We start from the raw sequence: 16,233 nt of genomic DNA, 5'->3' as shown, positions 1-16,233 counted from the left end.
CACATGAGGTCTTGCATTGTCTTGCATTAGGAGGAATCCGTGTCCAACCACACCAGCATATGGTCTCACATATCGTCTGAATATCTTGATTTCAAAGAAATGTGATTGACTTGGCGTTACATTGTGTTGTTTAAGTGTTCCCTTTAATTTTTTGACCAGTGTATATGTAACCAGCAGCATAGCTATTTAAAATGGTGATCTGTTACTCAGAACACTGCAAAATGCATCTTAATTCACTTGTGGGACTAGTAAAGTATCATCTTATATTAATAGTTGCCTCAACTGCTGACAAAGTCCACTGCATTCCACTGTTGCTGATAAAGTTCCTCTCTACATGTATGCATATATTCCATCATCAAGAGACACTTCCAGCTACTAGAGTCACTTATAAATCAACAAAGTACGAAAGGGGGTTTTCTCCCATTTGAGGTCTTTATTCTGCAACAAACAATTGTTTCCTCTCATATGTGAGAACATGAGTATAAACGTCAAGAATCAAAATAGCAGCTTTTGTTCCTGACACTGTTCCCTCCACAGTTCATCCTCCAGGAATTTCCTTCACTGCTGTCCTGTTTATTTAGATGCCGTTAAATGTGTCCACCTAAATTCTGTCTTGACAGTGCTGTTGAACCTTGGCTGGCATTGACCCTTGAGTCCTTGCTAATTTGAGGCAGTGTAAAGTGCAGCTCAGCCTGGCCAGGCTGTGATCCAGCTGACTTCAGGGAGATCTCCCTTCTGTGCCCCACAGCTCCCCCCCTCCTTCCTTTCACCTCTATCTCATTGTCTTTCTTTCTCTCACACGTATTTTCAGGGATGAGAGAATAATCTTTCATAGCAGCGTCAGTCTGGTACCAGTGAATAATGATGTCTTTGTCCAAAATCCAGCCCCCGCTGCAAGGGGAGATCATTTAAACCTGGAAAACAGCAGTCTAATGTTCAGTACAGGCCAAAAGTTTGGACACACCTTCTCATTCAATGTGTTTTCTTTACTTTCATGACCATTTACATTGGTAGATTCTCACTGAAGGCATCAAAACTATAAATGAACACATGTGGAGTTATGAACTTAACAAAAAGTGGAGACCTGGTCTCCACAGTCACCGGACCTGAACCCAATCCAGATGGTTTGGGGTGAGCTGGACTGCAGAGTGAAGGCAAAGGGGCCAACAAGTGCTAAACACCTCTGGGAACTCCTGTTGGGAAAGCATTTCAGGTGACGACCTCTTGAAGCTCATCGAGAGAATGCCAAGAGTGTGCAAAGCAGTAATCAGAGCAAAGAAACTAGAATATAAAACATGTTTTCAGTTATTTCACCTCTTTTTGTTAAGTACATAACTCCACATGTGTTCATTCAAAGTTGTGATGCCTTCAGTGAGAATCTACCAACGTAAATGGTCATGAAAATAAAGAAAACACATTGAATGAGAAGGTGTGTCCAAACTTTTTGCCTGTACTGTATACGTTTTTAATGAATGAATTCATCACCGCGTCTTCCTTAGAAAGCCGGTTGGGCTGCTGCATCACCAGGAACGTGCAAAAGACCAAAGATCAAGCAGCTTACTACCTGATCTCCGGTCGGTGGAGGCACGCACCCTGCAACCGAGCGGCCGTGAGCGGCACTGCGCGTCCGCCGTTACGCAGCAGCGGAGGGACGCGGCGCGTAAAAGGATGTTGTCTGGAGACTCGGGGAGCGGAAGGCGCTGCGCCCCCGGGATATTTTGGCTCGTAACTCTTTCTTTGAGGTGCGGGCGTGTGTGTGTGTGTGTGTGTGTGTGTGTGTTTTTCTTCTTCTACCCCCACCTCCTCCGGTTAACTAACCTCCACTCCGCTTTTGGACGCGTTTCCAGACGCGAGGAGCGCTACGTTTTGGCACCGATTTATTAAAGAAAAAAAAAAAAAACGGTGTGATTTTTATGATCATTTTTTTTTCCCATTTTCATTTCTTCCATTATGGACACCGTATGGACATGGCTCCTTGTGGTGATAATTAACGTGATTAACGCAGCATCCCAGCACGGAAGAGACCTCAAGCCGAACATGTGAGTAGTTTCACCTGCTTTATTCACTCTGCAGTTATTCTATAGGCTACAGTTCGCCTGTTCTGGATTTATTGATTAGTTGATCCATCGTAATTGTCAAAAAGCAAGGTGAACGAGAAAAAAAGTGAAATTTAAATATATGCTGTGGTGCATGGGAGTCCCATAAAGTTTTTTTTCCAGCACCAGCAATCTGAAAAGCCCTCTCTCACACACACACCACCAGATTATTAATTTTTTCATTATTATGTTGCATGCTAAATGTAATGCCTGATCCGTGTGCAGAGACAAATACTGCTTTAAGAAACTTAAAGAAGCCATGTGACTTTTTTCGCTGTGGAAAAGAACAGATTCGGATTGACTTGCAGGGACCAAACCTGCATCAGTTCATGAGATGTTGGCTGCCATCAACCAGTCGACATAGTCATGGCATCCAACTGTCATAATTATTTTTCGTGGATAGCCTCATGTCTTGATAAACCTCTCACTTTTGTTCTAGAGAACAGCTTTAGGGCACACATTTGTCAAGATCTATGCACATTAGCCTCAGACGGTCCGCTGGTCTGATTCATCATACTTACATCGTACTTACTGTACGTCTGACTGAAAACACAAGGCTTTTGAAATGTAATCCGCAAAGTATGCGCTGCCATTCTGACGGTTGAACTTTCTGCGTGGTGTCACGTCTGCCTGCAGGTAGGATCTTGCACTCTGCTACCGAGTGGCCTTTATAACAGCCGAGCGGAATGAAATGCTTTCTTGTGTCGCAGGCGAACAGGATTGTTTTTTTATGCTTGTCCTCACAAGCATATAACCAGTTAAAAGTTCTGATTTATTTCTGATTCTTTTTTTCTGGGGGGGGTTCTGTAGGCCGAATGTGTGCACAGAGCAGGAGGTCAAGCTGGTGGCACATAAGCAGCCTTGCGTTCAGACCTTCACACGGATGGTCAAAGTGTGGAAGCAGGGCTGTACCGGCCAGTCGTGGTGCATGGGCTATGAGAGGAGGTAAGAATCCGTCGTTGTCTCTGCCGAACGGGCCACTGCCAAACGTTGTGCACAACTTCGCCTTACATCAGCACTCACGTTATACTAGCCATGTTCTGAAGGGAAAACAATACATGGTGTGTTAAATCTACCCGTCCATTTGTAAAGTGAAGTGATTGTCACATGTGATACACAGCAGCACAGCACACGATGCACACAGTGAAATTTGTCCTCTGCATTTAACCCATCACCCTGAGTGAGCAGTGGGCAGCCATGACAGGCGCCCGGGGAGCAGTGTGTGGGGACGGTGCTTTGCTCAGTGACACCTCAGTGGCACCCTGGCGGATCGGGAATCGAACCGGCAACCTTCTGCTAGGCCACCACTGCCCCCCATTCAGACACCCATCCATGCATCCAGGGCATTTTTTCCAGATCCCACAGAAGAAAAATGAAAAGAAAAACAGGTCGTTGTTGTGGGCGAAGCATTTTGATGAAAGTGAAAATGGGGAAATAATACTAACTAAAAAAAATAGAACTACACACAATGAAAGGCCAATGTTCTCTCAGACCAGTTTAAACTCCAGGATTTTCCCACACACCCCGAGTCCTTATCTCGCGGGAACCAAATGATCAGAACTGTCAATAACATTACCCTCTTCAGCAGGGACCAATGTCTGCATGTCTTCTTTTACTCCTGTTCAAGTACACAGTGACACAAATCCTTTATCTTTTTTTTTTTTTATTACATCAATTTAAATTGAGGGCAGAGTGGTCCACGTTTTATTTGGATTACTGAGGGCCATATAAAAATCGCCGGGGCCTTCAACTCCCAAATGGCCAGGCCAGGTGACGCCCGTGTTGCAACCTTGACTTATAGCTTTTAAGTGTAAGGTTTGCTCCCAGCTCCCAGAAACGTGCAATTTGGGAAGCACGGCAGGAATCTTGAGAGCATGTGGTTTAGTGCCAGGATTTAAAGTCCCTCTCACTGGGGAGTTTCACAACAGTCCTCGCAAGCTTTGCTTTCTCCGAACACCTACACAGGTACGGTGGCGAGACCCGCTTTGATGGCTGCCACGGCCTCAAATTAAGGTCTGCAAACAAAGAGTCAGGCGTGGGCTGTAATGATGTAGATTGGTCCAAACTACAGGGACAGGCACTTTAGCTAAAAAAAAGGGTGTCTGCCAGTCTCCTTCTTTGAAAAAGGGTACATAAAAGAAGGAGCGAAACGTTAGCAAATCGCAGAACTCTTTTTGCGTTATCTTTTCACACTGCACCACGTCATCCGTAAACACTCTTATTTACGGCCCAAATCGCATAACCGCAAGCCCGAGGCACTCGGCGTCGCTCCTTCATCATCGCCAGCGCTGCACGCTAAGTAATGGCACGAAGAGTGACCACGAGAACATCCCCAGTGAGAACAGATGACAGGCGCCTTGGAGCGTTGCTTGAACAGAGACAAGTCTGAGAAGTGACGTGTCCTTGTGTCGTTTTTGCAGGACGGCATATTACACGGCGTACAGACAGGTTTACCGGCAAGATCAGGAGACGGTGCACAAGTGCTGCCCGGGATGGTCCCAGCTCAACGGAGAGGCCGGGTGCCTCTATCGTAAGTTTCCCTCCTTCTCGTTACTGAGTCAGGTTGTAGAGGGTTGCCAGGTCGAGGACGGCTACACACGCACTATTGCCAGGTGTTGACAAATTCCCACAAGAGACCCTGTGAAGAGTTATTCGGCTCACCGGTGCACTGCCCTGGCTGAGAATCTGAAATCTTCTGCTCAGGGACGGGCGGTGGACCGCTGACGAGCACAAGATGCAGGGAGCATGAGACGTGTTAAATTAGACCCTAGCAATGATATATAGCAACACGTTGGAGAGGAAATAGGCATCCTGGGACCATGTGTGCAGACCTGCACGTGAAAAGTAAATCGCTTTCCATTCGGCCTCAGACGTAATATTAAAAATGGATGCTTGCACAGTACTTCCACATTTTTTATCGAGGGGCTAACATGAATTGTACAGAACCCCTAAATATACAAGTGAGAGTGTCCTCAGTTACAGATGTTACACCTTTTGCACGGTTATCCACTGGTGCAATTCATGTCCTGTGAATGGTTATTAGCTCTCCCAAATGCTGGTAAAAAAATCAGTGTAATAGCAAAACATTCCTTGGCATCCCCATAGTTATAAGAAAATAGGCACCACACACACGTGCACTATGATGGGTCTACGCGTCTTCTGCATTTGTTTTAACCAATAATTTCATTCAGGGACTTTTGCGAGGTAAAAGGAGGTGAAATGTTTGACAGCCATCATCTGTAAGGGTGAGGAGGATCTCAACACCTTGTATGCGCTGTAAAGCTGGCCATGCGTGGCTCTGTCTCATTTCTGATATAAAAAGGGAACATACGGAGCACTAATGACCAGACTTGTACTAATCCAGTGAGTGGGTTGAATTGTAGAGCTCTTTGTACACTGAACGCTGGGCTCATGCCAGAGACTTAGCGTATGGGGGAAGGAGGCTTTCCTTCTCGAGAAGTATTTTCTCAGTGTTGAAGTAGCTCCTGGCATAGGGTCTTATCGGCAGGTCACAGTTTATTTTTATGTCCTTTTATCCTGTCTTTTTATACTGTGCATGGCAAAACTGAACTCTGGCACTAGGTGGACCAGTTATAAAAAGCTAAAATTGAAATACAGCCGTCACTTTTGATTATCGCGCTAATCAAGAAATTGATTGCTAAATCAACGATATACAAAATGACAGGTGGTGGTCTAGCTGTTTGAGCCTCCGTCTGCTGAGAGATTTCAGCCCTGTTTTCTTCAGCAGTGACACAAAGTTATTTCAACTTTTGCCTTTAATGTCAGACATTCCCAATCTAGGCTCTTGAACCTGATCAATATCTTAGCACCATAATGGTGACCCATGAACCATTTGAAATGACGCAGTAAACATAAACACCTCAACCCAGACATTTGCAACAAAAGAGTGGTTACACACTGTCACATTTCAGTCTAAATCACCCCAAGTGCAATATAACAGACGACCGACATTCTAATTAAATATTGTTCAGAAGCTGCCATGGAATCTTTTGAATCAACTATCTATGGTATATCTATGGTAGATCAAAGAAAAGCATAAAGTTATATAAGAGATTTATTACATTGTACCAATTTAGGTACATTAAATATTCAGGGTTAATTAGTTGTATGTCTGCACAAAATCCATTCATCAGCAAATTTCTAAATTTGTTTAGAAGGAAGACACTGAAAGAAAATTTTTTTTGTGTGCAAAAACTTCTCAGTGAGGAGAGGGTGAAGTCTTCCCTCAGCCAGGAAATATTCCGGCTTATCCCTGCACCGATAAGACCAGACTGGAATCTGTTCACAGGATTTCATGGCAGCTGGGTCCAGTCACATAGCCTGCATACCCAAGTCGGTATCCCACGACTTGGGTATGCCACAGAAACTGCCCCTGTGATCTGGCACATTTGTGATCTCATAAAAAAGGAACAAAGGCCTGGACCACCCTTCATGCCCACCGCTTAGTGCACAGTGCCTGAGCAGGGTGTAGAAATGGGCAATAAAGCGGGTGAGGGAGTCAAAAGAAGGAATAAGACAGAAAGTGATCTCTTAGCCGCGCTTCTTAGAAGAGTCTCATTACCCGAGACAGTGATTTTTTTATCTTGTTTTTTTCTGTGAAGACCCCAGTGTTTCTGCGGTGGTTACAGCATTAAATTATATTGGCGAACACTAAACTGTGTGCTCAACCCTAACTGCACTTTGCTTTTAAACACACACAGACGCCTTAACATGGATTCCCACAGGTCACTTAATGTCTCCAAGAGTTAAGACCGCTGTCCTTTTAGTGTCAGTGTCCACATTTTAAATGTATTTACTCTTTGGCTTGTCCCTTGTGTTTACATGAAAATGGGACAAATTAATCTAATCTTTCCATCTTTTACTGAGCTGCTGAGCTGCATGAGTGACAGGGTAAAAGGATGCTCAGTTCAAGATTCACTACCTGCCTTGCGTTTCATTCGTCACTTTTCAATCCATTGGCTGGTTAAATGGCGAGATGTGGTATTTTCAGGAGGATCGTGATCCTTCAGGTGAGAAGGTGGGGAAAGGAAGGGCTCGGTGTCTGTACACGAACATTTGCTTGTTAACAAATTAGGGATGTGTTTGGGTTTCCCCTGCAACCTTTTATCTAAATCCAACCCCATTTGCTATATATATGTGTGTGCTTCTTATGTCTGTTGGGCAGTTCCAAAGAATAATGCATGGGGGATTTTTTCTCTAATTGTGCACACTTAAAATCTTGTAAATATAACTAGTTACAAGTATTGAGTAAAATTTGAGGGCCTGAAGGACTGAATGGCCAATTATATAGTGTATATAAACTTATTATTATAATTGTTCATTTTTATACGTCATTGTGCTAGAAGTGGTACTCAGTACTGAAATGAATGAAAAGAAAACAACAATACTGTAGACTCTTGACCCCTTGGACATCAGTAGGCCCTGCCCTGCAACTTAATTACTAACAAATACAAAGCAGGCTTTCAAAAGAACTAGACCTAAAGGCAATTGTTGAGTGCTTGAGTGGTCAAACGGCAGTCCTAGAAATGTCCTGAGATGAGTGAACTATTAGGAATGATCACATAAATTCCATTTTATGTCTTCGAAGTGCCCTAACTGGCTAATGGATGGTCTTCAGAGAGACTTCCGTCCATTTTAACAATGCATTCAAGTGCTGCGGTGAAGACAGGTGAGTCAGGAGGGCAGCTCTCTTGATCGATGGTGACAGTTGCCATTTTAAAGGCACAGGGACAATGTGCCCAGTTTGTTTGTTGCTCTCGTTAACCAGTGAATGGGAACTGGTCCTTTGTTGGGAGTGGGCGGAAAGCCATGTGGAATGACAGCGGGTCAGTCGGGATCCCTGGGTGGTCTTGTTGTCCAGAACACCCTTGATTCTAACAGTGGCACTGTGAGATTCAAACTGAGGTTTGATGATGATACAAACCACCTCTGCACACTTCTTCTCCTTGATCAGAGTAAACAGAGCTGCAAAATTGTTATCATTTGCCTCTGTCCCATGTCTGTGACTTTTCATTTGCATTTATTGCATTTGCAATGTCTATTATTTGACCGCATAATCTGATTTGATTTCTAACATCTCAAACGCAAATTCCAGGTGCTTATTTTCATTGCATAATTTCACTGATTTTCCATACTTTGAAATGGGCACTTAACCCATTATTCTGCAGCGGTATTAGCAAAAGGGGGATCCGATGCTGCTGCCCTGGAGTTGGCCTGACTTTAAGTCAAGCAAGAAGACTTTTGATTTTACGCATTCTTCTGCATGGCAGTACATGATTTGCTGCCTGAAGCTGAGGCTGCCAAAGGTCTAGTTAAAACAAATGAGTGTGGCTGCCTTAGTTGCTTTCCAGTCTAGGCTTGGTAGTTTGATTTTTGCACATCCTCTAAAATGAATGCTAATTTGTAACTAATTTGTATGTGATGACTATGCTTACATCATATATCAGAAACCATGAAATGGCAGGAAATACTGAGCGATACAAGAAATTGATGAAACAAACAGTTGGGAACAGTTGCAAATTGCAAATGACTGTAGGAAACTAGGTCCAGTTTTAAATATAATTTCCAAATTATAAATACAATTTCCGCTTTTCAAATCTGTGGGATTTGAAATGTTTGAGAACAGATACAAAGGCATATTATCCATATGGCCATGTATTGGCGTAGTTCAACTGGGCTTTATGATTATTCTTATTATTAATGCTAGTCGATGCCTGATAGGGCTGCACAATATGGCCTTGAAATAATATTGTGATATTTTCAAATATAGATTCTGAAGTAGATATTGAGATCTTGAAATGTCTGTGTCTCTGTTAATCACTGTATGGAGGGAAAAACAAATGTCATGTGTCAGTTTTAGGCCAGTCGCTGTAGGGTGGGTTAGGGAATCATATAGGGAATTATAAGAGAGATTAGGTGGTGTCAGGGTGCAGGTAGTGGTGCTGGAAATTGTCAGATACTTCACAAAGCCAAAATGTTTTTTAATAATTGTTTTTGGGCCTATAATATTTACCTGGTAAAGCTGATCTCAGATCTTCTCACTGCTGTCAGTGTGTCAGATCAACTCAAGGATTATGAGCACTTAAGACAGAATGGCTTCTCCAGCTGTTGTTGATGTCATTGTCCCATTAAAAAAATTCTCAGCATTGCACATATTCCACATATTTTGTAGCCCTAGGCATTATTAAGAACAAAGTGGATGTGTGGGTTGTGGGACATGTATTAAAAACACATTCCACAACAATAGGAGCCTTTAGAAAAGAGCTGGTGATAGATGTAGTGTTTGTTTCTGGTCACACACCATGCGTGTCATTACAGGGCATTGTTGAAGCTGAGGGGCCTTTGTATGTTGTGAGCTGGAGGAGCCGAACGGCTTCGATGTTGTTGGAGATGGTCGTTCTGTTGACAGACACACAGAACAGACCAGGTATGTTAGCCAAGTGTCAGACGACTGTCAAGGATCTGTGGATGTGGACATGTGACACCTGGCTGGTGGTGCAGAAATGCCAAAAGAAAAGAGGAACAGAGATGTTTCTGGCAGCCTCCAACAATGTTGCATAGGGGAAATGGCTAAATTTAAGCTTATTGAATTACTGAAATTTCAATCTGATTTATAGGAGGTGAAAGAGTCCATCACATCTGTTTTTACTATGTATGAGAAACATGCAGTCACTTAAGAAGCACTCAGAGGCTGAGTATGGGGAGCCAGTGTTTGTGTGTAGTGTAAAATGAAGGACGAAAGATGCAGAAGATTGAGGGGAGTTGAACAGCATGCATAATTAGGGGATAATACTGGGTTGTTTTTGTAATATAACAGCATTCATACAATTCTCTACCCACATAGAGGAGTGAAAAAGAATATATTGTATAGTTCAAATATATCGTTTTTATATTATGTCCAGAATAAATTTTGTAGAATATATACAAAAATATACACTGTCCAGCCATAACATTATGATGTGAAGTGAATAATACCTGGCAGTTGGTGGTATATATTAGGCAGCACTTGAACATTTTATTCTTGAAATCAATGTGTTGGACCTTAACAAGGACCAACTTGTGATGGCCAAATGGCTGGGTCAAAGCATCTCCAAGCATCTTGTGGGATATTCCCCATGCAGTGGTCAGGAGCTACCAATGATGAAAACCAGTGATCCAGCAACAGGGTCATGGATGGCCTATGCTCACTGGTGTATGTGGCCAGCACAGGCTGGTTTGTGTTGTCTGACTGTACCATAAGTATCTGGAAAAGTTAATGCAAGAGACCACAGTATACTTTCCGAGGTCTTGTGGAAAAATGAAAGTGAATGATTGTCATTGTGAAGCACAGCACACGGTACACACAACGAAATGTGTTTTCTGCTTTTAACCCGTTGCCTTATTGATCAGTGGGCAACCATGACAGGCGCCCGGGAAGCAGTGTGTGGGGACGTTACTATGCAGTGCCACTGAGCCGTTATTAGGCAGGGACTCATGAAGTTATGACGGATGAGTGTCCAATTTAAGTCATTATTTAATCAGTATGGGTAAGATCAGGGTTGGCCTTGTTTATCCAGGGCTCCATAGCTTGTGGGTAGATGTGGATTTAGGTTTATCATGTAACAGTGCTGACAGTGCACACTTTTTTTTACTGATCTCACTGTCTTTCCTCCACCCTTCCCCTGTGTCCTGTAGCTGTCTGCAGCTATGGTGTTTGCTTCAATGGTGGTGTGTGTCGAGAAGGCTCCGCCCAGCTCTGCGATTGCCCTGTAGGCTTCAATGGACCCAGCTGCCAGTACGGTAAGTGCAAGACATCAGATTGATTTTTCGCCTGTTAACCAATAATTTAGTAAATGCATTATGAATGAAGCATGTCCTCATGTCTTTTCTGTCTGCTTTCATAGAATTACATGTGGTTAACCCAAAATATGGTCATTATGATATACTCTTAAGTATGTATTAAGTAATAAGCTCTAACAGACATATTTATCACATTGCTAATATTGTCCATAATCATCGGCAGTAACACCACCATTGAAAAGGATCATACAAAACATAACCTGAATGTTGAGAAGTAATGAAAATGATGGCATATCCACACCCTGCGCTGGAAGCTCCTTGTTGATAAAACGTTGGAAATTCCAGAGCTTGTCTGCAAAATGAACAACTCAACCCTGCAAGCAAGTGATAAATGTCAAAACATAGCATCCTGTATTTTGATCAGCCAGACGTTTCACTGATATCATTCTTTTAATGATTTGATTCTGTATAAGGAGTCTGACCTTATTTCCGCAGAATTGTCTTCTTCTCATTCACTGCTGGTGTCTTTGTTTTCGAAATTGCTCAGCCAAGAATTTAATCTGCTGTGGAAATGTGACTATTTCAGAAGTGAACTACAATGGTGGAAGCTGTTACTTTTGTGATATGTACACACGACAGGAAATTCCTCCAAAATACGCCCCTTCGCCACTCACCAAGCCATAGGCAGAGACGCATTCTGCTGAACATTTCCAGTGTCCAGGGTTCAAACAAACAGAAAGGCCAGAATAATGGAAGGTGTCTGTGATGGTTACCGTAACAAGACCCGAGGCACACATATGCCTGAAGCGTTTATACCTTCTTATACGCCTATTTGCATATTAAAGCATATTAAAGCATTTCACTGCATATCATACCATGTATGACTATGTATGTGACTAATAAAATTTGAATTTGAATATTAATTCTCAATCTGCACACAGAACATATCCTACCGTTACTATTATTAATGTCACCTTGTATCAGTTAGATTTTTTTTTTTATTTCAGGGATGATTTTTCAAGATATATTATCAGTTCCTATTACCATAATCCAACCGTACAGCCTTTTTAGTACTAAATTACTTCCTGGTGGTGCAGACAAATACATTTTTTGGCTGCCATCTATGGACATTGTGTGTGATGTTCTATTGCATTAATCCACTAGTCCCATTTGGGTGCAGAATTTGAAGATTTTCCATCGAGGTGATCTTAATATATTCTTTGTATAAGAATTGGATGGGTGGTGGCAGGGTTTTTTTTTAATTTTTGATAAAGTGAAGTCCTTGGGTTATAATAATGAACAAATATCTCAGACATGCTTACATAAAATGGACTGTCAGTTGAAAGCCATATTGAATGATTCATATTTGCAGAAAAACTGTCTTGTCTCTGGGTGGTTAGAATTGATTTGCATCATTGAATGGTAGAAACGTTTTTGGACATTTATGAGTGTGGTGTGCGGTTATATGCTTATCTGCATCATTTGTCTCACGGACCCATGACTCTGATCTTACCAAAGGCTGTGGCGAGAACACATACCTGTCCGACACGTGATCCATAACTTTGATATAGCATGGAGACTCCAACCAGATCTCCCTCCGGCCCTCTTCCTTTTCCTGCACAATGAATGAGCGGCAGAAACAGGAGACGATATTCAAAGGCCAACTCCATGTCTAAAAAAGAATACAAGAAGAAAGAGGGAAAGAAATGAAGTCCCAGGACATTCTATTCTTTATTCTCCTTCCTGCCAGACTAATTATTGTATGGCCACTTGTGTTGGTCTCTCTCTGTGTGGTCGAACTGTCTTTCCTCTGACAGTCTCCAGCATGTTCTCTCCACTGCTGACCACTGTGGACTGAACTTGGTTACATTTGTTTCTTTTATGCGATGCTACATAGAGAACAACACACATACTCATTCTCAGATTTGTAAGTGAGGGGCTTCCAGGCATGACTTTGTTGGTCTATTCACTATTAGATGGTATTTTCACATTCAAAGTGATGTACAGAGATATTTGATGAGCTTTACTGTTATCACTCTTTATAAGTATAATTGATGGACATTGACTGCATCAAAAGGGATGTACACTTTCCCAATGTTTATTGTCAACGTTGGCATTCATTTTATTATTAACTCTATAATTATGCTTAAACTTTTATGTACAGCATTTGACAGATGCTCTCATCCAGAGTGACTTATATAAGTGCTTTAAAATGTCCACAATAGAAATCCCTAATTTGGTTCTCCAGGGTCTGAGAACCATTAGCTTCAATTTTTTTACCTTTCATTTGAAGATCTTTAGTTACTCAGCTGTTCTAACATTGGGTGGAAGTTCATTCCAGAGTCTATAAAAATGCTTCCTAATACCTTGAGAGATGGTGATACCAGGCAAGCAGTGTTGGAGGATCGGAGAGGTACAGAGCAAGGAAAGATAAAGAGGATTGGAGGTAGGAGGTGCTGACCCTTCCTTGGATTTGTAACATCAGTATTTTGAATCTAACATGGGCAGCTACAGGGAACATATAGCAGTGGAGGAGTGTGGGAGAATTTGGGAAAGTTGAAAACAAGTCATGCTGCTGTGTTCTGGATCAGCTGGAGTAGTCGAGTAGTGCTTTGAGGCAGACCAACCAGGAGTAAGTAACAGTAGTCCAGTTTGGAGATGACCAGAGATCGGACAAGTATCTGTGTAGCCTGTGTTGAAAAAAATGGACGAATCCTTCTAATGTTGTAGGATTCCATGGTCATCCCATGGCTGCATGCAGTGACAGAAGGCGAGATTATTGGTGGCAATGAATAGGTACATTGTATGGGATATGTGGAACCAGGCATTAAATCAGTGTGAAATTTCCAGTTTCGTAGCACCAACATTTCAGAACTGTTCTGTGTGGCTCAGGGTGAAACAAAAGAGTTAGAATTTATAGCACTGTTGTGCACACACCGAGGGTCTTGCAGTGTCATTTTCTCAGCTTGTGGTCTGGGGCATGTGTAAACATTGCTTCAGCCATGCAAATGAGAAGAGGAATTAAGCCACTGCAAAAGAAAGCTGCCCCACGGTGCACCAAGGCGGTGAATGAAAAGGTTCTTTTGGGTAATAGTACAAAGGCGATTCACAGTCAGCAAAAGGCAGGTTGTCCTGATAATTCCAAAACACCCTTTTTCTGGATTGTGCCCATAGGAAATGTCATGCCCGCATGAGGCTGATAAAGCATCATTTCCTTTGTTCACTTGAGGTGCTGAACATCTTCCCTTCTTCTGAAGGGAAACTATGAAAGAACAAGTGGCTAAAATGTCATGTGATTAGCACCAAATATCCTCAGTATACCGCCCTTTGATTGGTTCTGCCTGACCCCAGTGGCTGGAATTACCATAGGACATAAAGAATGAAGAATACAGGTCCTTGACTTTGTGGTAATTCTCTGCAGCAAGCCAGTTAACTCTGCATAGCTGAGTAGGACCAAAGAATGGTTCAGCAAGGGTTAACTTGGTTCAGCAAGATTTATTACTGTAGATATTATAATTATTCATAAAATTAATGGCACTACCTTAAAACAATGTGACTTCAAATTGATTGTTTGACTGATTTGTTTGGTTTAATAAATGAATGGTGAATTGTCGAGGTTGCTTTGTCAGTGGAAAATGGATTTGGACCTTGAATTTTGGGTGTGTGAAATGTAACCAGTTTGTGCTTTTTACACCCTGTTCTAGGTTGTGTGTTTTGGAAGGTCACTCTCAGAGCACTGGGCATTTTGTGGTGGATGGACCCAGGAGACCTTGAAGGTCTTCGAAAACTTCTGTGTGACTTTAAGCAGCTGTTTGGGAACATCATCCCATGATAGCAAAATCCCCTTCATACTTCAGCTGTCGGCTGGGCTGTCCTTCTTCTCAGTCAGAGCCAGGCTTCACTTTTATACTTTTATTTTTCAGACATGGATTTTAGAGTTGCAGCAAATATAGCAAAAATATTAAAAAAAAAAAAGTGAAGTGATTGTCACATGTGATACACAGCAGCACAGGTTGACAGGTTGAGACAGGTTGTCCAGCGTTAGTCCCCTGATTTAGCAAGGACAAACATGGCCACGTTTTAGGATTTGGAAGTCATGAAAACTTTCTACTCCAGTTCGTTTAGGGGGGGTGTTGGGGGGGGGGGGGGGGGTTGTCAGGTCATTAATTCCTATTAAAAAGACTATGTCCTCATTTGTGTAAATTTCCCCGTTAAGCACATGAAAGCACAATAAATCGTAATTACAATTTCAGAGCCGGGTGGTAGGAATCGTAGCATAAGACATGCAGGAAAGAAGTAGGAAGGAAGTCTTAACTCTCAATGGTGTTTAGCCTCTGTTTCGAAAATCACAGAATGGTAATTGTTCTTAATCCGTGCATTTATTTAACATGCTCTGCACAGTCATAACAAAGTTCTAGCAGCAGAAGTTCTAGCAGCAGGTGCTGATGGCTGGGATCCACGTTTGGAGCAGGAAGATGGGTTTGGGGCTGTCTCGCCATGCCGAAACGCTCAGTCACACTTGGTCCCGATCTAACCCCAGTCAACCGCTGCCCCTTGAACCCCAAACTGGCGCCTGTCATCAGTGAGCAAGTGCAGCTCAAGGACTGACTCGATCCCCACAATCCCGACATCTGGGGCTTGTAAACTGGCATTGTGCAGTCTGGCATTTATAAATCTCCCGCACAAACATGGATAAACCCATTAGAAAGAGCAGTGAGAAGTGGTCCAGTTGGTTCTTTACGGGAGTCGTGAACAAAAAGTGAAAATGCTCATCCTACTTTGGGGAGTCTTTTGCTGAAACTGCGCAGCGCAGGATCCCAGGGAAGCCAGCAACGAGAGGGATTTGGCACCATCGCACTAGTATTCAGATTAGGCAGAGACTCTGACATTCATGCTAATCTGTTACACAGACAGACATTGTCGGGCAAGAGCATTGCCTGGCCTCATCACCGTATCATGTTGTGTTTTAACATTTCGGGGCTCTAGAAATGCCCGTTGCCTGAACGAGGGCCCTCTCTCGATGAGTGATAATTGGAGGCTTCGGTTTCAGCGTTCATGTCTTGGCAGAGAACCGGGTTCAGCGCCGTGCCATGCGAGCCAGCTTTCAGAATGACTCAAATGAACCTCATCGGCAGACTTTGATCACGCCTGTAATGACTTTAATGCATGCTTGACGTGCCTATCAGCAGTGTGTTCCAACGAAACATCACTGCTGAGCCTTACAATTAACATATACAGTAACTTCACTATGATCTTCCGATGATCAGCGTGGGAAAAAAGCTTTTTAGACATTGTGACAGATGTTTCCTGTAAAAAGATGGTCACGTTCAGATGAAGC

The 16,233-nt window shown here is 42.7% G+C and overlaps 1 protein-coding gene across 1 annotated transcript; it reads left to right on the top strand.

Moving 5' to 3' along the window:
* The first annotated feature begins 1,904 nt into the window (after positions 1-1,904).
* Positions 1,905-14,727, top strand: LOC114800993 (multiple epidermal growth factor-like domains protein 6). The gene is made up of 5 exons (XM_028998936.1): positions 1,905-2,039; positions 2,907-3,041; positions 4,517-4,626; positions 10,791-10,895; positions 14,600-14,727. Exons 1-5 carry the CDS (start codon positions 1,951-1,953, stop codon positions 14,725-14,727), a joined length of 567 nt encoding a protein of 188 aa, XP_028854769.1. The 5' UTR covers positions 1,905-1,950.
* Positions 14,728-16,233: the final 1,506 nt, after the last annotated feature.

The sequence above is a fragment of the Denticeps clupeoides genome, chromosome 12 (genome assembly GCF_900700375.1).
Source record: "Denticeps clupeoides chromosome 12, fDenClu1.1, whole genome shotgun sequence".
Taxonomy (NCBI): Eukaryota; Metazoa; Chordata; class Actinopteri; order Clupeiformes; family Denticipitidae; genus Denticeps; species Denticeps clupeoides.
The sequence above is the reverse complement of the archived record's forward strand: the minus strand, read 5'-3'. Positions and strand labels throughout refer to the sequence as shown.

Coding starts and splice junctions, on each gene's coding strand:
- LOC114800993 (XM_028998936.1), top strand. CDS start 1,951: ATGGACACCGTATGGACATGGCTCCTTGTGGTGATAATTAACGTGATT. Junction 3,042..4,516: donor TGCATGGGCTATGAGAGGAG/GTAAGAATCCGT, acceptor TCGTTTTTGCAG/GACGGCATATTACACGGCGT. Junction 10,896..14,599: donor TGGACCCAGCTGCCAGTACG/GTAAGTGCAAGA, acceptor ACCCTGTTCTAG/GTTGTGTGTTTTGGAAGGTC.